Source organism: Chelmon rostratus, chromosome 16, assembly GCF_017976325.1.
Source record: "Chelmon rostratus isolate fCheRos1 chromosome 16, fCheRos1.pri, whole genome shotgun sequence".
Classification (NCBI taxonomy): domain Eukaryota; kingdom Metazoa; phylum Chordata; class Actinopteri; order Chaetodontiformes; family Chaetodontidae; genus Chelmon; species Chelmon rostratus.
Genome location: NC_055673.1, coordinates 8,634,461 through 8,662,081, shown reverse-complemented (window position 1 = coordinate 8,662,081; position 27,621 = coordinate 8,634,461). Strand labels below are relative to the sequence as shown.

At 44.1% G+C, this 27,621-nt stretch overlaps 1 protein-coding gene across 6 annotated transcripts in view; it reads left to right on the top strand.

The window, feature by feature from the left end:
- rbms3 (RNA binding motif, single stranded interacting protein) overlaps nt 1–27,621 on the top strand; it is a 275,251-nt gene that overhangs the window by 209,947 nt on the left and 37,683 nt on the right. For all 6 annotated transcript variants that reach the window (XM_041954710.1, XM_041954709.1, XM_041954711.1 and 3 more), the window contains 2 exons: nt 482–561; nt 24,438–24,544. In XM_041954710.1, coding sequence (XP_041810644.1) covers nt 482–561; nt 24,438–24,544 — 187 coding nt within the window. The remainder of the gene's footprint in view (nt 1–481; nt 562–24,437; nt 24,545–27,621) is intronic.

The window sequence follows — 27,621 nt, the reverse complement described above, 5'->3', positions numbered from 1 at the left end:
TGAATTGGAGTTTTTAGAATGAACAGAGCGATGTTACCCAGCAAGCAGGACACAGTCTAGTGGGTGACTCCTTATTGTTCTAAATGTGTCATCAGCAGCAGTATTTAACCTCGTGCTCTACGTGTGAAGGGCCCCATTGCAAAATGGAAGCAGGCTAGACTGAACTGTTTAAAAAGGAAAATGAGAACGACTGCAGCACTGCTGTCTCTAATGAATTTTAGTTTACAAATGGTGCCCCGGTCTAGATGAGTGGTAAACTGTATCTCATGCTTGAAGTATTTATATCTGTTTGTGACTGTCTTTCTGTTTTGTGCCATGAAGAAGTAAAGCAGTGCAGCATATTAACCACAAGCATTTAAATTAGTCTAGAGGTTAAGAACGTTTATTTCAAACCACTACAGCATTGTCAGTTTCAACCTCTGCTCCAAATGGATAGTGTATATCTCTCAATTAACACGCTGTGTATCACTTTTTGATGCAGGATGGAGTCCACAGAGAAATGTGAAGTAGTGATACAGCATTTCAACGGAAAATACCTGAAAACCCCGCCAGGCATTCCAGGTGAGTCGCGCCTCCTCTGCTTTACATTACTCTCGCATCGCCCCTCTCCTTTCTCTCTTGGAAAATCATCACCTTTGAAATGAGAAACTTCCTTTCTAATTCAATTATGGTAATTTCTCATCTCAGATCTGCCGGACAGCTTGATAGATTGTGTACACCGTTGTTTCTGACACCTGAAGCTAGCTGCCGTGGCTGAATAGCTGACGGTTCTATAGGTCTCTTCCTCTACCCATCTCTCTCTCTCTGTCACAGTCTCTCTTCCTCCCTGGTGGTACTGCTGCTGCTGCTGCAGGCTGGAACTTCTCGGGCAGGAGAAAACCCTCTTAATATTCACACTCATGCCTCTGTGCTGTTCTTTGCAATCTACTTAAGAGCTTGCACTCTCCCCTCTTTCCTCTCCTGCTCCTGCTGCTGCTGTGTCCTCTCTCCTTCCTATATCTCTTTTCTGCAGTCACCGTAGACAGTGGAACAAGCTGGCCAAGGAGAAAACAGGCAGTGAGAAGGGGTTGGGAGAAAGACTGTCACAAAATGGAGACAGATGTAGAGACAAGATTGTTCCACACTGTGTGTTAGCACAGAAGTGTGACTTTTATTTGGTGTGCAAAGTGACATCAGTGTCCCAAAAGTTTAAAACAAAAGGAGACAAAGCATTTGAAATGTTGGAAACAGAGCAAGTCTCTAAGGGAGGACGGCTGACAAGAGGTGGCTGCAAAAAGGAAAGCAAGGTGGAAGGAGAGAAAAGATATGAAAGAAAGAGTCAGAGGAAAAGGCCAGGATGAAGAAAAAACATGCAGCCTAAGCACTTTTGGGGCCAGGTGCTGCAGCGCTCGGAGCCTCCCGTGCATCCCAGCAGGATCGGGGGGCCAGACAGGGCGATGCCTAGCAGATCTCCTTCACCCCTGTGGCAATTTTATTAACCACACTCACACCTCCAACCAGCACCACGGAAGCAGACCCATAAATCGCTCTCCACTATCCAGTAATATCTCAGAGAGACTCGATTTAGAATCTCCATATATGCTTAGCCACTGCATAGCCAGCGGCCATTAAAGGCAAGGTGAGTGGTTATATTGAAGTTGAGCCGTAATAGGAAACCTTTAAAGCTGTAATATCAGGCTGACCTTCCCCTTTAAGGGTCTATCTCCCGGCCGCACAGGCTTTATTATTGTTAATGGATTGTTCAGGCTTGTGCCAAGCATGGAGATTTACTGGCCTGATCGAGGAAATCCTTCTGTGGAATTAAGAATGGTTAAGTTTACAAGGTCTGCTCTGGTCTGGTGCTACTATGGTCCCTCCTAAAGGATCCATGAAATCTCCCTTTTCCGTTGATGTCTACCAGTGTGCACACACGACTGGCTGTTGCTAAAGCGATTACCGTCCCTTGTGCTGTTGCCATTTGTAATATGAGGTAATGCATACCATAATCAACTACCCATTTTATTATGACATGTGTCTTATTTTTGTAGTTTTGGCCACTATTTCTATCACTTAGGATGACATTGTACTCACCAGAGCAATTGCTGAGATTTGGAAATCTATTCACATTGTTACAACAAAGCCTGACAGGGCGAGAAACACAAGCAGCCAGATGATCAGACAGGCTGTAAACAAGCCAACAGTCTGTCTAGATTATATAAGCCACTTCATTTGGAGGTAAACCAACAAAGATTGCACCCAAAATATCAATAAAATTTGCATGTGACATGCTGCTTCATTTACAGATCTCATAAATTAACTTGGAGACACAGATGATAGTGTTATTACTCCAAAACTTATAAGCTAATGTCCAAATTGTAATAAAAAAAAGAGTTATTGTTTGAGTCTGCATTTATCGACTTTTCCCCTCAGATGCTGGAAAAAGACTCCCTCCCTGTCATTCCTTTGATACTTTTTCCATAGTTTTGAATTTATCAAAGGGTGGGGGTTGAGGAAGTGTATTTTTTTCCGCTCTCTGACTCTGTCCATGTTGATCTGCGGTCTGCTAAATTGAGATCTCTGGACATTCCTCTGTTATCAAGCTCAGATGTTCCTCTGCAGAGAACCCCCAAGGCTGTTTCTGTTCCTCACACCAGCAGCAAATAGCCCTTTGTAAACGTGTATTTGTGTGTGGGGGGGTACAAGTGTGCAAGTTATGTGTTCTCACTACTTTGTATTTGTTTCTGCATTCTGATTCATGCGTGCATATTTAAATTTATGTATTTTTGTGTATGAACACATACATACTGTATTTGTGTGCTGACAGACTCTGTGTCAGTGTGTGTGTGTGTGTGTGTGTGTGTGTGTGTGTGTATTTGTGTGTGTCATGTTAGTGGTATTTCCCCAGAGCCCCTTGCTATGCAGGGCAGCTTCTTCATCCATCCTGCTTTGACAGCTCAGCGGCACCCCCCGGGGGGCCCTCGCCACACACAGGAGCGTGTGTGTGTGTGTGTGTGTGTGTGTGTGTGTGTGTGTGTGTGCACGTGCCTGGGTATGCTTGTGTGACAGCTATGACTACTACATTGCGTGAGCCTTGACACGCACACACACGCACAAACCGCATACGCACAAATATAGTCATGCACCACTAACTTTGACCTGAATGGAATGTCAACATCCATATAATGCTAATGAAATCCTTTTTTTCCACCATTTAGCATTTGAAACACAGCCCACAGACACGCGCAAAATAGCTGCGGTAGCCTACACTCACACACCACAACACTCTTAACATGCATGCAAGCACACACACGTGCAAACTCTTCTCAGTGTACCAAGCTTGTTCACCAATCCTCTCAAGTCCATATCTGACATGCCTCTGCATTTCCGGCTTAGCCACTCAGTCACACTGTGACAAGAGGTAGGTGTGGATATGTGTGTGTGATAGGAGTTGATCTTGTTATAGTTGCCATATAGTTGGACATACAAAAGGATATTGAGTGGTAAGCTCACTGTCCAATAGGAGTAAGTAAATATGCACATGTCATGCATGTGCACGTTCATTTCAACTTACCGTTGGACAATAATCAGAGAAGAAGTTACCGTATTGGCAGGAGTTAAGGTTGAACTGCAGATAATGCAATGACACAATTAGAGGAGGAACAGACAGAACAGAAGATTGTGGAGATGCTAGCAGATGGCAGTTAATGGCACCATAGACGGCTGCCATACACTTCCTGTTTAAGTTTAATCTAATAACATCTAACTTCCTTAGGATTACATGAGATGTTGCATTGATATACAGTGTGCGGAGATGATACCAGATGGCAGCTAATGATATTTAAAGAGCTTCCCTATTCTTACTGTTAACTTTTTAATTTTCTAGTGGTTATATATGTTATTTAGGTACAATATATGGTTTGATTCACTTTTGATACTACTACTCAGAACAGTATGTGTGTTTTTATTTCAATACTTGTCATGAACAACAAAAGTAAATGCATTAAACATGGTAGACACTGTTATATTCTTTAAAAACAATGAAACACAATACTGGGGAAAAAAGACAGTGTTTGGAACTTGAATTTAGAAGTTCTACAGAAACAAGTGCTACGACACTCGCATATAGATGCATTTAATCAGCTATCCAGGTCAGGTTTGTTTGGTGAGGCCTGGTTGATATGAGAGGTGCGTAGCTTTCGTCCAACAAGCCAGTCACCGAGGCCTGCTCCAGCCGCTGTGCTCTGCCCACGTCTGATTGCGATTCAGAGAGAGGGACATGATCGATAGCCTTGATGGAGCACTACAGCTGTTTAGCAATTCTGTGCAATGCGGCAGCCGCTCTCCCTGTCGCTGTTGTCGGCTGTGAGTGTGCATACGCCCGCACGCAGATACAAAGTCATTGACATGCTGCACACATTCACATGGATGAAGTACATGTATGCCAAAATATGCATGGACGTGCATATGTGTTTTCAATGATGGACATTTCCATGCAACGGTGCACATACGGACACATACACATGGTACATGTATCTGAACCAACACACACGCGCAGAGATGGACTTACACACTACTGTTGACACAATAAACTCCTTTCTGAGAAATGATCAACTTTGCAGTTGGAGGTGAGAATAAAGAGTTATCCTTGTTTTTCAGCGGATGTGGATTTACTCAATACACAAAATAAATGGAATTTATGAAATGTTACTACAGCAATAAACCATACTGAAGTGAGCCCAACAGGGACGCATTATGATTTACACTGCAACCCTGAGCTCTGGGAAAGTCAAAGGAAGCGCAGATAAAAAGTGATTTAATCCGCGGGCTCCACTGAGCCTTGCTGATTAAAGCCCTTCGTCCCACAATGCATTAAACAGCTTAGAGATGACACCCTATGGTAAATGTAATTTGAACCGGAGATACATTAGCTATTGTTTGGTTTTGGCAGGTGAGTAATCTCATGCACATGCCATACTGTGTGTCTTCCATGGCAGCGAGGAAATTGATAACAATAATACATTGTCTATGCTGTGCTGCTCAGGCAAATCACTGCTCTTTGTACAATTTAACTTAATTTCATTGTCAACAATCAAATAACAGCTAAACAAACAAGAAGGTGCATTCTCAGAGGGGCTAGATACAGGTAGCGCTGAGCGTTGCCAAACGACAGCACCAGACTTTGATGGATCCAGCATTCTCGTGAATGTCTAACTGTGCAAACAGAGATTCAGTCCAGACTGAATGTGCTGTAACGCTGCAGCTTCTTCCTTTTCACTTCCGTTGTTGTTGCTTGCTCCATTGTCCTGCTGCCAATATGGCAGCAGAGCTGAGAGTCGCCTCCAATATTGTCCAATAGATGCTGGATAAATAATGGAAACCACATCAGGAAGCAGCCGCAGTGGCCCTGGGAGATGGAACCAAACGGAAACATGCAATATGTACAAGCTTTCCTTCTTCTTCTTCTTTTTTTTTTTACTACATTCTGGTATTTCTGTGTATACCCTTACCTGTTTTCACAATTTCTCCTCAAACCAGAATGACTGTCTGTCTTGCAGTTCAAAAGTACCCTATTCTGGTACACATATAAAAAGTCTATTTAGGCCACCAGTAAAAGCCATGTTGAATGTGAACATGGCTGTGATTACAATCCCAATCAAATTCCCTTTATTCCTGATTTACCTCTCTGGTCTGTCAGAGATTCAGATGACACCCCGGCTTTGTAGAGCCACCGCAGCTGTCAGGCTTGTGCCAGATAGAGTTCAGAGGGGCAGCTATTCAGCAAGACCCCCTTTAAAGAAAACACTGCGTAGACCAGAAGACAGTTCTGAACTCCAAGTGCTGGCCTGCCGACACATCCCGTCATTATTTGCAAGAACACCAGGCCTGTGCCACTGAGGGTAGGGGAGCTGTTGCTGGGGGTGCTGTTGCAGAAAAAGATTCCCTCCCTGTTGGCATCCTTACCAAGGCAACGGTGCCAAGATAGCAGAGACAGCCCACGGTATTAAAACGTCCCTCGCTGAATTAAGGCAAGTCCCAAATCACTTGGTAAGTCACAAAAAGCCCTTCTGAAACTGTCAGTCATACTTGAGTAATCCATGTTAATTTCTGCAATCCCTCCCACATTCCCCTGGCTAATAACTGGCCTGTCAGCAGGCCCATTTCTCCCCCCTATGGCGAGCAGATTTAACGTGCAGCCAAGTAGGTTGGTGGCTTGGCTGTCAGAGTGTCTCAGACATGGCTGCCTCTCCAAGCAAGCCAAGGCACGTTTTTCCCATGATGCATCTGTGTGTCATGTGTGGGTGCTGATCTGTTAATTGTTTATATGTAATCTTTTCCCTTCTCTTTTCTGACAGAAACAAAAGGTCAAATCCATTAAGTATCGATAATTCATTTACTGCCGCTGTCACCCAGCGTAAACTGGCCATATTTCTGTCTCTGTTTGTGATACACAATGACAATCAGACAGCTTTTCAATATCCACTGCCACGGATAATAATTATCCACCAAAACTCCCCTTCAAATGCACTTCTCAGGATATTGCATTGTAATGAAATCTGTCCTCGATGCACGAACCTTCCACCTCCCACCCCTGACTTCACCCGCCTCCCATTAGAGGCAGGACACACAGGAAGTTATTATTGGCATTCCCAGTAAATCAGACAGCTTCCTGAAAAAGGATCAATTTCCCCCGATGCACTTTCTCATTATAACCTTATCTCGCCCACAGACAATAATCTGGATTTGTCACGCTTTGTTTGTTTTGCCAGTGAACTGTATCAATCATGAGCGAAGCCAACGGTTAGCACAGAGAGGAGGAGGAGGAGAGAGAGGAGCCACTCTGAGTGGATCTGTCGCTGAAATATAAAGTCTCCACCTGCTGCAGTCCCTTTCCACAAAATATAATATGAGCCCTTTGATTGGCTTCAAAGTTTGTTTAGGCAGAAGAGAGGAGCTCTGGCTCCTGGAGGGGTTTAGGCAGGAACGATTGACTTTGCTCTCCACTCAACCACATCTAATGTAGAGAGAGACAGAATGAAGGAGAGTTAGCATGAGAAAAAGATACATAACGAGCGAGAGTAATGGAGAGAAGTATAGCGGGAGTGCGACGGAGAGAAATGGATCAGGAGCTGAGGAAATGTGACAGGTATAAGAGAGGAAGATAAAAGAGAGCAGATGGAAAAGGGCAGAGAGGAGAAGAAAGTGGCGGGTGGCGTGGGGAAGCAGAAGAGCAGAGAGGAGTGAAAGTTGGATCAACCCATGCTTTTGGAAGGTTAAATTTGACTAACATTTAGGTTGCTGCATCTGCACCAGACGAGATGAAAGGACGACATTGACTGTGCGACCGCTTCCTGAGCTTGACCCATGTGACCCCGGCCCAGCTGTCCACCATGTTGATCCCCTTCTATCTTTCTCCCTCTCGCCCCGCTCACAATCTCTCCTTGCACTTTTTGTTGTCCTTGCTTTTATACTCTCTCTCATCCGTCCCTCCCTCTCTTATCTTTCCCCGCTGCTGCTGTCTTTCATCCCTCGCTTTCTCTGCCCATCCTCCCCTCCTCTCTGCTCGCTATTCTACGCATCGCACACATTCCTGCTCGTCCCTCCCTAATGCTCATCTATGTTACTGGATATAGCTGAGTGCACACAATATTAGTGCGAGCAAAACAAGCACCTGAGGCTGCTTTTATTTATGGAGAACATTTTTCCTCTCCTCCTAGTTTGACATGTGTTCAGCCTCTTCATTGATGTGTTCGCCTCTCTTTTGTGCTGTGGACACCTGACAGGTTTTTTTTTTTTTTTAGTTATCAATTATTTAGCCATGGAAGCGGAGCAGTAACAAGGTTGCGTCAGAAATCTCATCAGCATTGTTGCAAAAAACGCTCTTTAATGTAAAACGTCCATGGATTTGCAATACACCCAGTGACGTGCATTCTGTCACGTTCAAACAAACTAGTTTTAGCCACGTTAGCTTTGCGGCTCTTGAACCGGCAGTGTCAGACATTTTCTGCAGTTATTCCCAATGGCTTTGTTTTGCTGCTAACAAGATGATGCCAATGGCTAACGCTGTACCTGCTAAACGCGAGCCTGTTATGAGCCTGTAAGAAGGAATGCTACTGCAACTCACAACTCTAATACTCTACTGTGCAATAGGACAAAACACTATATTATTTTATCCATATCCTGCCATGTGCAATCCAAAAATGTGTGTGTGTGTGTGTGTATATATATATATATATATATATAGAGAGAGAGAGAGGGAGACTTGATTTTTATTTTGCATCCCTTTTTATTGTCTATTTGTTCTTTTTCTACCTCATTCTTTATTCTTGCTATTATTGCTGTCTGGGGCGTGGAATCAATAAACTTATATCTTGTCTCATCTTATTAGTTTTGCCATTTTGAGCATGTTAGCATCCTGATCAAAGCACCACTATGCCGAAATAGACGCTCAGCCTAAAAACAGCCCTGCTTTAAAACAATCTAAGGGGCTTTGTTGGTTGGGGTGCATTGTTTCAGGTACCGGTGAGACTGAATTACAAGGTCAGTTTGAGTGGCAGATCAATGAGTTTGAAAGCTTATCAGATGCTCAAAACACTGCAGGATTCAACAATTCTAGAAAGCTGGCACAATTGCAGTCATTTTACCTTTTGTTGTGACGATCGCAAGGTAGCGATTTGGTGCATTGCCCGATGACACTGTTTGCCAGAGACCTCTGCACTGGCACCCCCACTGGCCCAATGCAGCGGTCACATTCAAATGAACGAGGGGGCTGTGCTTTTTTTCATGCAGTGCCGTTGTTGTCTGAGCACTGCCTCAGTGCAGCCTCACAGAGCCGCTAGCGTGGCTGAGGACTCTTAATCTTGTTAAGTCTTTTGGGGCAAATCTGAATTATCGTATTCTGTGGGGCCTGATACGGTGTGAGTTTCCAATCGGGCTGAAGCACAGGATTTTGATTTCAAGTACAGCAAACACAATGCAAATGCACAATGGTATTTCATAGTTCAGTAAAATTGAGAGGACCCCTAAACAATGCTTCATGCAAGCATAGTAGTCACATCATTGAGCAAAGTTTTTTTTTTTTTTTTTTGTTTCTGCTAACATCCAGCTCTGCTCAGTGAAGCACAGTTGTGCACTAACTGCTGGTTATATGTCTAGCACAATACTTGTTGAAGAATTTGGAAGCATGTCATTTTCCTATGAATTTTATTTAGGCATGCTCAGGTACAATACTGCAGATTTTGCAACCATAAGCAGTCTTTCTTTTGATACTTCTCCATAGATCTCACTGGGCTCTCTCCACTGCTCTTAGGAATGAAGTGTTGAGATGCATACTTTATCTTCACGGATCCCTGGATTCCAGGTTTTAGTCATCAGTCGACTTAATCTAATGCAGGACCCGAGGCGATGCATTTCTTTTGCAAAGAATAATATTCTGCCTCTCAGCAGATACAGTAGGTCACTGAGCTCATAGCCTTTCGGCCTGCCTGCCCGTCCTCCAGAATGAAGATTAAGTTTGCTGAGGAGGAGGACAATCATGCTCCAAGGTCTCTGTGGCATGCAAGCAATGCAGCAGGCTTGCTTCCTGTGGTTCACCAGTCATCTCCTCTCTATCTCCTGCACCTTTCATTAGGTTGGAGTACCACAACACATGAGTTTGATAAATGACACTTTCTACTTTTTTCCACTAAAGGTATACATCTGAAAAGTGAACAGAAACAGTGAGGTATAGCCGGGTCATCTGACTGACCAGAATTCACCTCAAGACTGATTGTATCCTCTGTTTACTTGCGTCAGGGAAGCAAGGTAAAAAAGCAAGCGAGGCATCAGTTACATCCAGCCACGTCACTGTCACCGTCCCAGGACACAGAGGGCAGTGAGATAAATCTAGCTGCTGCCCCCAAAATAGAGCACGGGCCTCCATTAGAACAGGACGCAGGCTGTGTGGGAACAAGCAGAGGTCACTGTGGTCAGCAGAGTTATTTCTGTAGCGCCACCGGACCTCCAGGAGTTGACGCCCATTCATTCATCCGACTGCCTGCCAGCAGGGAAGGGGACACACACGGAGACACAAAGAAATGTGTACACACCTACAAGCCCTGCCAATGGACTATCGGTATGTGTGGGACATGTTCCATTAGGTGAGACTTAGTGTGATGGCGGCCGATTTGCCAAAGTTTTTTTGTCACCTGGGGCTATTTGTGTCTCTTTCTTTGTATATGAGTGTATTTATATGAGAGCCGCCCGCTGGTGTTTGAGCTGAAGGACGGTGGAAACACACCTGGTGGTTCTGAGTGACCTCATGTCTCAGACACACTGTCTCTCTGTCTGTCTCTGTTTCCTTCGCTGGCAGAACAGCACATCATAGCTATTGGATCACGCTTGCAGTTTATTTCTGCTGCTTTTACTCGGCTTATATAGATGATTTAAGGTAGCTTACAGGCATGGATGCACACTTTTTGCCATTGCAAAAATATAGACGACGCACAAAAGGGACCACTCCGACATGCCAACAGAATGATTTCTTACAGTCTTCTTTTCCTTCCTTTGTTCTTTGAGACTCTCTCTCTTTCTCTGCCTTCCTCTCATGCATCCACACACACAAACACACACACACACATCAATAGTCCATTAGGAGTGTGTTGCTTTCATTACCTCCAGCTTGGCCCTGAGACAGCCTTCAGAGTGGAGTACAGCAGAACAGAGCTGGCCAGGATTGCAGTATATATAGTGAGAAGTCTGGTAATTGCCAGCTCTCTGTTCTCTCTATCCTGTGCGTCAGGTGGAAAGTATGAATCTGTGGTATCTGGGGACCACCCCTGCTGCGCCGCACGGCATCTCGCTACAACTGTCTGTCCCCCCACCGGGCACAAGTAATAGGGGGAAAACAGAGAGCTTAAAGGCCTCAGAGAGTCCAACAACTGCCACTCTAACAATACACGCTGCCATGGGAATAAAAAAATCAGATAGTCCACACTCACAGCAGAGAGGCACCTAAAGATGTACCCTGCCTTGAAATCTCGCTTTTCATGTCTTGCTTGCTACACAGTAGTCAGTGCTGTTACTGTAGAACAGCTTCCCTGTTTAAGCGGAATATTTAGTTTGGTTTTCTTCACCTGCCAGAAGGTAAAAGTAAGAATCACCCAAAAAAAACATTCGAGAGGTCCGAAAGCATTTTAAAAAACTGCTAAATTTTAAATGAAAGCCACATAAATGGGTCATCAATTAATATAGATAATAAGTCGTTAGTGGAGAAACACACAAAAATGCTAGTTTCTATGAGGCAACTAATCAGAATCAAACCCAATAAAATACTTTGAGCTATCAGTCGTCATATTCTTGTTGACCTTGAATATCTGTTTGAGATAATGTTAGATACAAGAAAAGGCAGTGCAGGTGCCTTTTTTTTTTTTAACCGCTGTCACAGTTTTACTCTTGAATTTTATTGCATTTTTTAATACTTTTAGCATTAACTAAATGTTGTATTATCGCCTTCACTTATATTGTACACAGGGCACCCGTAGAAAAGAGAGTGCACTGCTCTCATTGAACCATCCTGCATAAATAAAGCCTGAGTGTATGACTGAGCAAATGGGAAATTAATTCCACACTAACACACATATGCATTATGAAATGGATTAAGTAAATTTGTATTTTTTTTCTATTCTTCTTCTCTAAAATGTTGGATGCTGAGTGAGAAATTACCCAAAAAAAAAAGTTGCCAAAGCTTTCAAATGCAATGCCATGATAATGTGACAAAAAATTAAGACGTAATATGCAAGTTGCTTTTGAAGGTACAAAACGGTCAGCTATCATGTATAATATGCAGGATTCACGGTTAACGGGTAAAAACATGCAAAGGACTAATTACCAGATGTAGTCGAACAGTATAGTTACACATTATTCTATTCCATTCTTTTATACTCAAGTCATAAATCAAATAAATGGTGTTACACTACAAAAGGCATTGTTGCTTACAGGCGAAATAAACAAAGATGACTTATTTTCCTTACAAGCTTGTTAATCATACCTGCAGCATGTGCTATATAGAAGTATATAATGGTGTTTTTCAATGTGTGGCCTTTACCAGCCCTTTAGCATTTATAGAGGTGTTGACTTAATGGCCTCTTTGCTGCAGCAGTCTTTCAGATAGCAGTGATATAGTTATGATAATACTACCACTATGTTTTCCCATTCGCCAGGCCCTGTCTTGATCCTCTTACGCATAGACACACAGATTTATGAATTACCTTGAGCGAGTCATATCTCTCTTTTAGACCCCAGACGTAATCTTGCCACAGATGCATCCAGATCAATTTTTCAGGATGTCTTATTTGTGGAGTGAGCAGCGGGCTCGCCGCAGCGGGGGTGAGTGTGTGGGGGGTGGATGCAGTCGGGGTGTATCCAATTTCAGGCTGCAAAGCAAATGGCCTTGGAGATCAAGGATTATACAGCAGATTTCTAAGTCGAGCTGATATTGATTCGCTGTGCCCCGGGTGAACTCCACGTTGTACCTTCGCCATGTAAGCTCTTAAATGTTGCTGCCTTAATGGCCCCCCTCGTCAGTATCGGCCCCTGATCTATAAGGCCACAACAACTGACTATGAATGTGGCCTTTTGTTTTTCTTCATGTCACTGGATGTTCCATGGATGTGTGTATGACTGATTTTATTCAGGATAAGGCATCTTGTTTAGTTACAGCTGGTGCTACTGGATATGTTGAAATATCAGAATTAGCTTCTCTCAACACTTCAGAAGAGAAAAAAAGACTGTAAGCACTTTTAATTGCAGTGTTTCAGTGATTTTGACAGCTTTTTCCTCTATAATGCACATTCTGGCAGACAAAGAGCTGGGAAAGAAAGATCTCATACTCTGCAGAGAGCTCATTACATACATTAGATAATGCTTCTAGACTTTATGTAGTCAGAATTTGAGTCCTGCTCTTTTAAAATGTGCCTTTTTTTATCTGCTCATGTGGATATTTGTCAGATATTTACTCTTTTATTCTGATGCAGTGTTTTGTCGAAGCCTCTCAACAGTACAGCTGGTACTGATGAATGTCTGACCACCCAGATGCTGAAATTTTCCATAGAAACTTTACGTTTGAAATTCAGATCCTTTTCGGTGGTGTGCAGCAGAGGCATTAATCACAAGTTTTCATCAGTTCTAATGGGTTTTGATGTGTTGTCCCATACCGAGCAGCGCTCTTGGCACCCCTCTGTGACTTCACGCTCTCCATCTCCTTTGCCAGTGTGACGCACGGAATTAAAAGTTTGCTGTCCTGCCATTCAGCCAACTTCCGCTTCTCTCCGCTGTTTTCTTTCTCTCCATCACACTCTCTTTCACACCCTGTTTCTCTCTTTTTCACTCATACACATTGTGAATGCTGCACAGCCACATATTTGAAGTTTGATAATTGCTGTTGGAAAAGCTGAGAAAAGGAGAAGAACATTGCTCGAAAGTCTAATTATTCAACAAAAGCCCCCACCCCCCCAAAAAAAAAAAAAAAAAATAGAAGGACTGGCAAAAAGGGGTTGAGATGGGTATTGGGATCTGGTTAACTCGTCAAATAGGCCCATTATGGGGTAAAATCAACAGTGGGGAGTGTTAGATGTGTACTTGTGAGGGGAGAGCGTGTCCAAATCCCCTCAGTTCGCGCAGCCATTACAAACAAGAGTGGATTAGCCAGCAGCCCCCTGCTGGGACAGTGAATGGATGAGAATGGGAAAGATGACGGAGGCTGCTCCTCTACAGCATTATCTAAATAACAGGCCGGGGAATTCAATAAGTACCGGCCTCATCAGACCTCATCAGCTCCCCCAATTAAGCTGCACATCATGGCGGCTGGCGGGCTGGTTGCCGTTGGTGACAGATGAGAGCCGGCGTGGCGGTGTGCTTGCCTCTGCAGCACTGCTGTGCCGCCTCACATTCCTGACATTGTTTAAGTGAAAGCAGTAGTGTGTGTGTGTGTGTGCGAGAGAGAGTCTGGGACAGGTGGGTTCATTTAGAGGAGAATCGTAAGCGCTGATGAATATCATCAGCGTAACAACTGTTTGTTTTTTCTGTCTCTCTAATAATTTGCGGTCCACGCTCACACTCAGACCCGCTGACGTTGTAGTTCTCCTGTCCTTGATGCTGCATTGATAAGTCCCGGATAACCGGCCGTAACTTTAAATAAGAAGGAGGTGCCTTCACCGCGCTGGTGCTTGTGAACCCTACTGATATCGATGTTGTGTGTCAGCATCACTCCCCTCCCACATTACCTCCCTGTGTTCCCCAAGGGGTCAGGACATGTGGAGGAAAAACACGCTCTCTCACATCGATTGAGGCCCATTAACACAGACTGAGAAAAACAAAGTCTGTTCATCACTTCTCAGATGTTTAGACAAGGACTTGCACAAAGTTGTTCTGCACAGTTAAACTGTTCTCTCTGGTTATCGCTCTGATATCGCTCCCTCCAAGAGGATGAAGGGGCAAAGCTACTGAAGCTACAACCACGATTCCCAAAAATGTCTTTACAAAGTGTTCCTGTAGTACATCCTTTATCCAATCATGTGTTCACAAAGTGGTGAAGCTCGCTCCATCCTCGCTTGTGATCGACTGAGCCTTTCCAGGATGCTCCTTTCATACCCAATCATGATACTATCACCTGTTACCAATCAACCTGTTTACCTGTGGAATGATCCAAACAGGTGTTTTTGGACCGTGTCACAACTTTCCCAGTCTTTAGTTGCTCCTGTCACAACTTGTTTGAAACATGTTGCTGCCATCACATTCAGAATAAGCAGATCTTTACAAAAATCAATCAAACATTAAATATCTAGTCTTTGTGCAGTTTTCAGTTGATCAGAAAGGATCAGCAAATGACCGTATTCTGTTTTATTTATGTTTTACACAGTGTCCCAACTCTTTTGGAGTCAAAGTTGTTTTAGAAATAATGCTGAGTTTTTTGAGTGTCTATGTTTTCCCAAGAGAGAAAGTGTTATCAGACTGCCTTCATTCTTTGTTTTGTTTTTCTTATTTTCTTATGAAAATAGGAAGACTGAGAGGAAAACAGTAGTTCGCTGACACAGGAAGGAAGTGTTGTCACATTTTGGCCTGAGATTGTTTTGTTTCCAGCTCACACTCATACCTAAACGACAGGGACTCCCAAAATGATGTATGTGAGTGTTGGGAGAGCACCGGCAACAGGCTCACAGATGAGCTGTATGGGAGGACAGTTTGTTTGTTTCAAGGATTTAAACCTCTAATTATCTTTCTAATTATTATTTTGAGGCATTCTTGCCTCAGCAATTTAAATCCTGAACACTTTAAACTCGGTATGGAGTCTGGAGTCAGAGCAAACCCTCTTACGTTGATTATGCATGCAAGAAGCTGTAGGCATATTGTATAGTGCGTAGTGCAAATTTATTGCGAATGATTGGCAGCATTGTAATTTTTTTCCCCATTTTATCATTACCCTGACCTGAGCTTTAAAATCTAAAACAATTTATACGTTTCAGGTGATAAGCCAGAAAATATTGCAGTTTCCTCAGAAAACAGTTGATATAGTCAATGTAGAAAAAAGATTGCACTTTGTTGTCAGCAACTTTTGGGGAAAGACAGAGGAAAATTAGTGTCAACGCTGCTCAAGAACAAAGAGAATACCTAAGAAATGAATGAATTATGAGCCTTGGGAATGTCTGATTCCCTGTTTGAAGTTCAGAAGTACAGGGGTCTGTCAGACAAAGCACAGATGAGTGGGTTAGCCCCCGAGCTTCATCAACTTCGGCTCTAACTTTGGCTTTTTAGACTTAGACTAAACTCATAACCTTACATTGACATCAGGTATAATGTTGTATATTAATATTAAAATATTAAAGGAGATCATATATCATTCACAACAGATGTCTGATGAAGGTCGTTTTAGCAAAACGTAGCTCTAAATATACGTACTGTTACGTGTTGACACTGCAGGAGTTCACACCTGTTCGTCTTAAACAGATTCATTTTCAACTGAGCTTCACCAAATGTGGCTACTTCCTGTTTAATTTGAAGGCAGACTAAGACCAGAAGATACAGAGGTTAAATGTAACACAAGTGACAACACAGCATCTGTTAGTCCAGTAACAGTAATTAGCAAGAGTGCTGAAATTAAACAAGATGAAGTAGTCATTTTTAAAACATTTTGTCCACTTCGATCCTTTGGGTTAGTAGCAGGTAACTAAAAGGCAGTGATAGTGTTTTAAAACAGCCGAAGACTGAGAGAAAACAAGTCAACAGAGACGGAGGATGTCGATGAGAGTAATAGATAAGATTTTTATGAGGGCGTAAATATTGTGCAGACTTTCCTGTGCTGCCTTCGGTTGTGTGTATATGTCTGAGAGTGTGTTTGTGTGTAAGAGCGTGCGTATGTGTGTGTGGGCGGGTGGGTGTGTGCGTGCATGGCTGCTCTTTTGAAAGTGAAAGAGCAAAGAGAGCTGCACCTGCAGCTTCTATCAACCGGTGGAAAGCTCCTTTCAGCACAGCTTTAATTACAGTGTCTGCAGCTTTGCTTGGCTCAGACAGGCTGGTCTCCACGCAGCCAACCAAATCCTCTCACACGTAGCTGCCTTCCTCTGCCACAGAGAGGCCTGATCCCTAATCAGCCACGGTGCCACTCTTCATCGATCCCCAATCAGTTACAGTAAAGGGGGACGCTATGGAACCCCCCCCCTTTCGCGCCCCCTCCTCCCCTTTTCCCCTTTTTAGCCAGGTGCCCCGCTTTCATTGATCATAAATCAACGTCACTGGCAGCATTGATCGTCAATCACCCCCAGTGACATTATTGATCTGGCCGGTCCCTCAGCTAGGCCTGCCCCCAGCCCTCAGCCCACATTGCAGCCCGGCTGCAGCGAATCGATCCCCCTCAGATACAGTATTGAGGGCTCTGTATTGATAATTCATTTATTGTGCTGTAATTTCATTTTCTTTCCTGTCCATACTGTTGTTACTGGAAGCCCCTACGGTGGAAACCTAGTTAACAGACGCACAGCCTTGTGTGTGCTTCGCCATGCTACTCTCACTGATGTGGCTCTGTTGTATTTGCAGCTTGTGGCATATTTTCTGCCTCCGTTCAAATGTCGTTATCAATTTGCAGTCAATGGTAGCCTAAAGGTTAGATGACGGTATTTAGGACAAGAAAATCACATGTTTGACTCCCTGGACCATCTGGGAAATTCTATGAGAGGCAAGGTACCATTTAGCGAGACACCTGACATCCAGTTTTTCATGCTGACCAACAGCAGAGGACTGTTTGTAATGCGCTCTGAGTGTGAATTTGTGTAATGAATGTCAAGCAGTGCAGTGCGGAAAAACACTGTGCATGCTCAGCAAAATCTCTCTTTGATAAATCAAGCTAAATGATTTTATTGTAACATTGTGTGTAAGGCTGGGTGAGTCAGTAAAATGCGTATTCAAGTCTGATTGCTTGATGTAAATGATGAGGCCTTCACAATATGCTAAAACCATCATATGCAGCATGTACTACATTGCGTCTTCAGAGGTGTGCTCGCAGAGCTTAAAACTGATTGATTCTGTTTCTGATGCAGTGTCATATATACCGAGAAGTATTTGCTGGAGGTCTGGTGGATGGGCAGTTCTGTTGAATTACAAAGCGCCCATCTGTATGATTCATCTCTATAGATGGGAGGTTTCACGGGTCACTGGAGGCGTTGGCAGTGTTATAATACTCTGCTAACAGGGACAGAGCTAGCTTCAATGTCTGCCCACACAGGCAGTGACACAGACAGTGGCAGCAGAGGTCAACCCCCACAGGCAAAGTACAGCAACAGCTGCTCGTAAGTCCGTCTGCCGCAGCCAAAACTGTTTGCCGTGAAGCGAGAGCTCCACAGGCCAGGACCAGTTTTATGCCACAGGGCCAAAAAGAACCATAAGGGCTTACTTGTTATTGATTCAGTGAAAACAGGCATTCTTACTGTCTGATGGAGGTCTCTGTCTTTTAAAGTTTGTTCATTTCATGTGAGCATTGGTTATTGTAGCATTGCTCCATTGCAGATGTACTGAATTGCAATGCTCCATTTTTCTACATTGTCATAAATTATTATAGCAACAATCACTACACTGAATTATATTGACAATGGAATGGCAGCACAAACAAAAAAGCCTTTTGTTTGCTCACTGCCCAGTTCTGCCTGATTATTACAATTTCAGCAGAGTGAATTTGGATTGAGAATTTTTAGACTACAAACAATAATTATTTTTCATCAGTACGTCATAGGGAGGCGGTCTGTGGACAGCAGCCCATAGTTAGCAGCAAGTCAAGCGTGATCGGTCGGTCTTAGATGTGCTGACCTTGAACTGGACACTGTGTCATGGTTGACTGAAAATTTCCACAACTTTCTAACTGTTCTGCTTAAAACCACCAGCTATGTTTTATTTGCTTCCTCCCTCAAACTCTGAAACATGAGAAATAAGACGATTATAAATGTGAATTATAGTACTGTATGAAGATTCTCCGTCAGTGTCGCTCTAAGTCCGAGACAGCTGAATTTGTTTGAGCTTGAAAATGAGTCATCGCTGAGATGTTTCATCAGTGCAGCGATGAAGACATAATGAAGACCGTGGGATGAGTCTCCAAACTGCAAGTCCACTCAGCTCAACACTTACTATTTGTACAGATTTGTCTGTGACGTATTGACTCACGTCGCCTGTTGCACTTTGCAGTGTTTTCTTAGCTGGGATCTCGTTTTGAATCCACTCTACAAATAGTGTTGTCTCTCTTATACTATACGCTTACAATTTTGAAGCAACCACAATGCGGCCGCTTGTAATTGCCACCCTGGCCAGCTGTGTAAAGTGGCCACTGATACATGGACCTACTGCAGCAACAAAGCTGTTGGCAGTGCGGAGCAGCATGTGTGGGTTTAACATTAGAAACATGTGCCACCGCCACTTTAAAAATGCAGCCGACTGCAGGAACCAACAACACTCAAGCTGTGCCATTTGGAATGAATGTGGCGAGGACTGTCTGCTTTTATAAATGTTATTTTAATATATGGATGGAGGATTGTGAGCCGTTCGTTAGAGATGGAAAACAAACACACACACACACTAGCTTCTCCTCAGACACGCTCCTCTGTTTACGCTGTTGTTTTTAGTTATTTGTTTACTCACCATGGCAACCATAGTCGGGAATGGCAAGTGGAATTAGCTGATTAAGCTAAAATGAAGTTCTCGTTAACTGGTACCTCAGCTTGTCTCGCAGGAGATGGCTAACAGCTGGAAACCCGCCGCCCATTTGGTGCTGCACTTGCTCTCACATTTACTGTAGGAGCAGATTAATTCAGAGTCAGTGCTCAAAGGCGCGAACATATTCACCCATATTCTCATCTGCTAAAATAATTACAGCTCTGTATTCGCTCAGAGTCTTCTTCACCTTTTCTGTTGGATCATTGCACATCGATGTCTGCAGATTTCTAGATGCAAAAACATGCACACATCACTTTTCTGAATATTCACATAGAGTGGAGCTTTATTTATCTGAATCTGCTCTGGGATCAGTGTGTGCTCAGTGGTGACTAGATAGATAGATAGATAGATAGATAGATAGATAGATAGATAGATAGATAGATAGATAGATAGATAGATAGATAGATAGATAGATAGATAGAGAAAACAAGCAAGAAAGAAATGAGGAGAGAGAGAGGCACACTGGAGATAACCATGACAGAGAGAGATGCAATCGAGGGAGATGGACGGAGAGAGTGAGAGATGGATTAGCATGTCAGAGGCTCCCTACATAACATTACTCTTGTTAAGTGCGCAATAGCTCATCGATCAGGCTTCTACCACCCGCATCCAGGCCTCTTCCCTCCACTTCCCTTCCCGTAATCCATAATATCATCTCAGGCCTGCACCGGCTAGCGTGCTGCAGGAGCCCTCTATGTTGAAGTGTGAGCCAGGCCTGATCAATAGCTATAGAGCATGTGTAGCAGACGCAGGGTGAGAAGCAAGGCGTTGTTGACATCCCTCTCCCTATACTAATCTCACACACTCATCTATATAGTATGGATCGGAAGGGGGGAAAGCTGGACTGCGCTGTCACTTCTGTCATCGCTGAGTCCCTCTCTCTCTCCTCTCCCTCTGTCACTGTCTCCCCATGTCTTTTTGTCTCTCTATGACACCATATCTGTCTTTCCATCTATCTCCCTCTCCCTTTCCTCTTTGTCTCGCTCTCTGCCGCGCTCTCCTCTCAGCGCCCGCTCCATTTATCAGGCCGTGTCATTGAGCCATGTGTGCCGTCCCTGTCAGCAAAACGGCTGGCAGACTGTCTTCATTTCCACGCTGAAGGATGCGAGGCCAGCGTGGCAGTTGTGAGAGCTATCGACTGGGATCCGTCAAAGCCTTCCCTGTAGGGAAGCTGCTGTCTTCCTGGTTGGCGGCCATTCTGAGCTTGTCCGTTTTACTCTGAAAATGGCGACGCCGCTGCATTTCTGGTCCAGGTCCCTTCTGGTTTTGTTTTTCTATCATAACTACTTCCTGTTTTTCTTAATCTTTATCTATTTCTGGAACACTGACCCTTGCTCCCTTTCTCTTCATGTGTCTGTCTGTGTATTTCCATGTCTCTCACTCGCTCTCTCTCTCCCTCCCACTCTTTTCCTCTCTTTCCCATAAGACACAGCTGCCTCAGCCTGGGCAGACAGGTCAAGCTGGCTGATGGGAATCAGACAGTTGTTGATCCAATTAGAGATCCCCTCGAGCAGAGTACAGCAGAATTACAATAAAATACTGTCCTTTTTCTTCCTTTTCCTTATTCTCTGCAAACATGCCCTTGCAGTAAAACACAGCGAGCCATCCAAATGACTTTTCAGAGATGCTTAGCTCATGGAACTTCAAGCCAAGAACCTGGAGGATTCTTTAACCAAAGTTGTTATTGAGAAGTGGAAAGCTTCCTTTCACTGAAGCTTTTCAGAGTGACATATTTTGGTTCAAGTGGCTGAACAGTTCCCTCTGTTCACCCTCTTTAGGGCTTTGCACACACCGAGAGCAAAGCAAGGCCAACCCAGTTTGACTCCAAGCCCTTGTGAGAGGCCTCTTTTGTAACCGTCTTCATGGTGAAAAACTGTCTGTTTCACTGAGCAAAACCTTTTACCCAGCCCCTCTGCAGCTTGTGGGCATTCCTGCATTGATTTCACCATTCACACCAAGCAGATGTACAGTCTAATTCTGAGCCGCGAATGAATGTATATTGTTTTGCATGTGCTGATTTGCATTCATGAATCAAGATGTTATTCAGCTGGCCTTGCGAGACCATCCAGAACACGCAAGCTCTCTTTGTCTACAGATACCAGATGAAAAAAGAATGGTGAGATCTGGTGTTCTCACTGCGCTGGCTGTTATTCTGCAGACAAAAGGCTGACTTTCCCCAGATGCTGGCCCATAGGAAACATCAGTTACAACAATAATTACTTATGCACATGGAGCTAATAAGTGAAACTTGCAAGCTTCAATTTAAATAGCTATTGTAATTGCACTGTCTGGTACAGAAGTACATCTGCATGCACTTATTGGTTCAATTTACTGGGTGGTAATGTCTCTATTGATGAGCAGAAAGCCATGACTATCTCTTCAGAGCCAAACGCACAGTGTGGAGCATGATTGAGCCGAGGCTGTGATCAAATGAGGCTACCGGCACAGATGTCTTACTCTCACTGATCTGTCTCAACGCTGCTCCTCTTGCTTTTGTGTATATGTGTGTGCATGAGTGCGCTTGGTCCCGGTGTGCACACTCCAAGGCACGCATGCATGTGGGTATGTCTGCGGTCACCCCTCGTTAACGTGTTTACCAGTTCCTACAGCAACCCACATAAAAAACAATTAGGAGTTCCCATGGAGCACCTTGTTAGCTGCAGTTGTTGACCTCTGACCAAAAGCACTTTATGTCTTTTTCCCATGATTTAGGATCATTAAAAGGCAGCAAATTGGTTCAAAACTTAAGTTTCTTTTTTTTTTTTTTTTTTTTTTCCAAAGTGGCCCCCTACAACACACACTCTGGAGCTGGAGCCAGTGTAAAATGTGTTGTACTTGGAGCCTGTGACCTAAAGGCGCAGCATCAGCAAGCTAGTATGTACAGTCAGTGGCCTAGTTTATTCTGGGTTGTGCCAGTGATGACGGTGTGTGGTTAGAGATCTAAGAAAGGTTTTTAGGCTGGCAGCAGTTTGTATTGTGTGTGTGTGTGTGTGTGTGTCTGTGGGTATTTCTGTGTGTTTTCGAGGGTTATAGCAGAGAGACTTTAAGGATAGGAGAAGGGTGTATGTGTGTGTGTCAGGGCTGCAGAGGGGTGAGTGTGATCACAGGGTGGGTGGGGTGGTGTGAGGCTGTTGATCTTGGGCTGGAGTCTTAAACAAATTGGCTAGTTCGCTGTGGGAACTGGGGATGTAGTCACAGGGGTAACGTCAGCGTGCTCTGTGTCAGATTCTCCAAATCTCTCCGATAGCTAATTATCTCCCAGAGTGCCAGAGGAGAGGTTTGGACAAGCTTTTTGTTGTTTTTCTTCTGCAGCGTCTCTCTCTCAACTCCCCCTTCCCGGCAACATTCTCCAGGGCTGACTCTGAAAAGTTTGGTCCCCCAGTAAACCCTAAAGCCACATAAACACGCTCACACACTTCGTTTTTTTTTTTTTTGGGTTGCACATGTTTGGCCGTATAGTGCCACAGCCCTCTGCTCATTTACATCATCAGACGGCTCCTTTAACTATGAAATAATTCCCTCAAATATGCAGCAGCAGAAAAAATGGAAATGAATACATCAGCATTGTAGCTCATTGACACCCAAATCGTTCCTTTAAACTGGTAATCTTCACTAAAGTTCACTTCACTTCAGGTTTTCTGTCACTGCCTTGTCAACCCTGACAGCACTTTTCTCTCTCCTGTCTTGTGATGCTGCATTATTATCAAGGCCCAAGTGCCTCTAACATCTGGGAGCGGAGATTAAAGCATCAACAATTCTCTCAGTGGGTGTCATCTCCGGCACTATGCGATGAAAGGTCCAATTGCTCACCTCCCACACACAGCCCCCTCATTGGTTCGCCCCGTCGTCCCGGGGCGGCCGTGTCACGAGCTGCCAGGCCCGTAATGTGAATGCGATGACAGGGAGGCCGTCAGGTCCCTTAGAAAGCCACCAGGTGCAGGGCAGCAGTGGTTCAGTGTTTGGACAAGCTCGCTGGCTCAGTGTGTACTGTACTGTTGCTGAACTGTACAGCTTTCCAGGGAGCAAGCGTTTGATCCTGGTTTAGAGTCTCACTCTACGTCTGTTCCCCTTGTTTCTCCCTTGGTCACCCGCCTGTTTCTCTTATCTCTTTCACTCGCTTCCCCATTTTTTGTGTCTCTTTCTCTTTCTCTCTGTACTCCTGCGTTTCCTTTAGTTTATCCAACTGTCTCCATCCCCCGCTCTCATCTCCTCTGCGTCCAGAGAGATTCCAATCTTGCTGACGCAGACTGAAAAGGGGGACGGACACGGTTAAGACCCCCAGATCCACAGCCAAGAGAGCCACCTATTTCTCACGAGAAAAGCTGAACTTTTTTTCTTTCTCTGCTTCTTTTTCCTTTCTCTCTCGTCTTTCACTGAGCCTGTCTTTCGTCAGATTTTCTCTCTCTCTCTCTCTCTCTCTCTCTCTCTCTCTCTCTCTCTCCAGTATCTCATCAGGGAGTCCTCTACCTGAATCCATTCTTGTCTCCTTCTGTGCTCACCTGCAGCTCAAGTGTGAGAAAGTGCCCTTTGCGCAGTTATCTTTATAGCGACGTAGGTCATCACAACACTTTCATCAACCTTTTATTGGCAATTATGCATATAAAAGTCAGCTGATACAGCGGCAGCTTAGATGAGGTCGCAGTACAGAGAATTAATTGGATTAATAGCAGTAATTTCATGCCATGTTTTCCTCCTGGTTGATGATAGAAATGGTTAGAGTGCCCCCAGTGTTCACTTGGAGAACAGCAGGATTAATATCTAACAACCCTGCACAGTGAGATTCTTGCACTGATGGTTGCGGAGTGGAAAAAGGCATAAAATTTCAAATGAAAGAGAAGATGGCTGTTAAAGTAAAACACAGAGGGACAACGCGTCAGGAACAGGAACGCCTTCTAGAAATAAGCTTTGGCTGACAGAGCAGTCCTGAATTACCATCTCAGAGGTATTTACAAGAGCGATTACTCTGATTATTATTTCAACAATACCCTGCAATGCTCTTTCATGGGCTGCCAGCCTGGGCCGGGGGTAGGGAGGGCCTGCCAACATCGTCGGTCTGGGAATTTGTCTAGGAGCTCCGTAGGAAGGCAGAGAGGAGGGAGGGAGAAGGGAGGGACAGAGATGCGGTAGTAGAAGAAGAGAAGTGCGACACAGTCCAAAAGGGCTTCTGTCCTTCTGGGGGGTCACAGAACGTAGTCCTCCTAACTTAATTTTGTCCTCTTTGCCCCTCTCTGCAGCTCCCACGGAGCCGTTGCTGTGCAAATTTGCCGACGGAGGGCAGAAGAAACGCCAGAGCCAGAGCAAGTACCCTCAGAACGGGAGGCCGTGGCACAGAGAAGGCGAGGTAAGATGTTACACCAATGCAGAGGCAGTCCTCCCTCCAGAAGTATAAAAGGGGCTATTTAATCTGAACTGAACTGAAAAGCAATGCTGGTAGAGTGCAGAGCAAATCAGTGTTTTTCAGCGCAAATCCCACCGCAAACTAGATCTCCAGCAATTTGTATTTATATCTGCATGAGATAAGAGTGGTTTTTATTTTATTTTTACAACAAACAATGCAACCCGCTTCTTCAGGTTTGCTCATCAGGCTGTCGACACATCAGAGGTACCGCATATAAAGCAATGCGATCAGCAAAATTTACAAGAATATGAGCAAATTAGTACTAAGTTGTAGTACAGAAACTCAACATCACAGCAATATTGATATTAATCAAGGATGAAAATCATAATTTACGATTTAAATAGAAATTCTTATCAGACAGTCCGTTTACTTAGTGTATCCCGAGCTCCTGTGCAACTCCCGTCTCTATTCGGGTGGTCAGAGGGGGTGACGTCATCGACCAGAAGTCAGTGGAAAGTGTTAAAATCCAGCATGAGGACAGCATGCTTCTGTTATTGCTATTTGTCTTCATTCCTTTAGCTGACATTGATAAATTCAGTGAATAAAAACAGCATGCAATATATGTCTTCACATTTTTACATACTTTCCTCGAGCACAACAGTTATTTTTCAAGAACTGATAACTGGGAGACCCACACATGGGCTCGACTCTTTCCATTCCAACATGGTGACGTTCCGAACAAGGCGTTTACCTCTGAAGTAATGGTATTTCTAATAGCTGGCCCCACCCTGCTCACAAGGCCCCTTGAGAAGTCGGCCGCAACATCTGGCTTTATGTAAACCGCTGTTGCCTGTCATTTGTATTTACGCTAAGGTATGGAGCTGTTTAAAAAAAGAAAAGAAAAATACCCCAGATATCGATCAAACCGTCCTCGGATGTATAGGTGCTGTCACGTAAATTGCATCTCAAGCCGCATGCCTCACTGAACACGTATATTCACGCCATACATCAGAATGCTGGGAAACCAGAAATTGGATACCGAGCTATGGAAACGTATTCATCAGCAACATGTGGAGACAAGGTTAAAGTCTCCTCATAGGCTACCAACCAGATATACTGGGAAGGACGCACAGAGGAGGCAGGTAGAGGAGCGCCTCAGACTGGACTATATAGAATAGAGTAAATACACACACGCACACACAAACACACACACACACACACGTTCAGTGAGGCCGACAGTTGTGCTGAAACGGCAAGGTAGGGGAGACCAGCAGAGATGAAATGTTTGTCCTTCAGGAAACACATGCTCTCCCTGTGTGTAAGTGTGTGTGTGTGTGTGTGTGTGTGTGTGTGTGTGTGTGTGTGTGTGTCGGGAAGTGGTTGGCGGAGTAGTACACTAGCCATATGTGTGTGTTTGTGTCTGTCCATCACATGTTCAGCAGCCCAAACACCTATAAGCCAGCGAAGCGTGTTTAACCTAAATCACATTGCTACATCTCCTCGCAGGCCCACACATTGACAGGGTCAGCTCACTTGACTTGAGGTAAAGTGAGATGACTGCGTACGAATGAGAGTGTGTGCGTGCTTCATCTTGAAGGGTGTAATAAGAATCCTACATGGCCAAAATGAAGGAGACACCCCTCTTGTCCTTTTGCTGTATTTATTCCCCACCCCTTACCTCCCCTATGTCATGCACACACTGACCTGAGCTTTAAACAGCTGCGTACTGTGTCACACTGATCCTACCTTCTCTAAAATATGCTTTTATACCACTAATTTGCCACATTTTGGAGGAAACATTGCTGCACAGATAACATTCACCAGCGACATTTATCCCATCCAGGAAGTGTGACGTCTATATACTGCTTAGAGGTCATATTGAGGAGGTCACGGCGGCTTGATGGCGCACAAAGCACAGATTTGTGCTGTGATGGGTTTGTGTCCTGTATCCTAGACTTTTCTGATGTTCAATCAACAAAACAATCTCACCGTAACTTTAACCAAGTGCTTTGAGTCGAGTCAATACAACCATAAAATTCTTAATCGTGCTTCAGTTGCCAGGATGTCTTAGGACAACACTAAAAGTGAACGTATTGCAGGGATGTTCAGTATGAACATTTTGCTGTGGCAGTGAACAGTTTGCAGCTACTATTCATTCATTATAAAACTTTACTCTTTATGTTCATTAAAAAAACATAACCCAGGCGGCTGCAATGTATTTGCTAATGCAGATTAATTGTGTGTGAATGTATGTTTAAACAGACACACAGAGACACACACACATACTGTATATCCACTGGCTTTTAATGAGATTTCGGCTTTCATCATCATGGAAAAAGACATGAATGCTACAAGCTAACCCTCGAAACGCGGAGACGCACACTTACTATGTTCAAACAGAGTGCAAAGAGAATTTTAAGATGTGGCATGATTGCATGCAAAGTCCATAGAACGACTCAATTAGAGGCAAACTCATTCACTGTGGTGACACGTGTGTAAGCTGAAGCTGTTTCAAAGAATTTGTGCGCATCCCGGGGCTTCATGGATCTGCTTTATAAACGTAAAGAGACAAGAGGGAAAAGAAGAGAGACTGGAGGGAAATAACAGAAAGATCCAGAGCTTCTGCAGAGCTTAGTCAGAGGCCGAGCTGAACTTAAACACATGCACATTCTCAGGCACAGTTGGTGCGTCCATTGCCAGCTGCAGGTGACATCTGAAGCAGTTTTTTTTGCTGTTCGGGGCAAATAAATGTATATATAGGTGACAAAACCCACCTTTAAAATCAAAGCCTGTGTTCATCTCTTTTTGTTTTCATCCCAAATTGAAGTTCTTTCTGTTCTTTCTGTTGTCTCAATTAAAGACGAATCCCTCCTCTGTATCACCCCCCCTCCCCTCCGTCACTCCATCACACACATTACAGCATGGCGGCGTGACTGAGAGGTGTAACAGCTTAAGTTCAAGGCAGTGTGTGTGTGTGTGTGAGTGTGTGAATGTGTAAATCTGTAGCTCAACACTGAATGTGCTCAAGAGTGCGGCCTTTTATTTGTTTGTATGTGTGTGCGTCTTTATGTGCTGTGGTT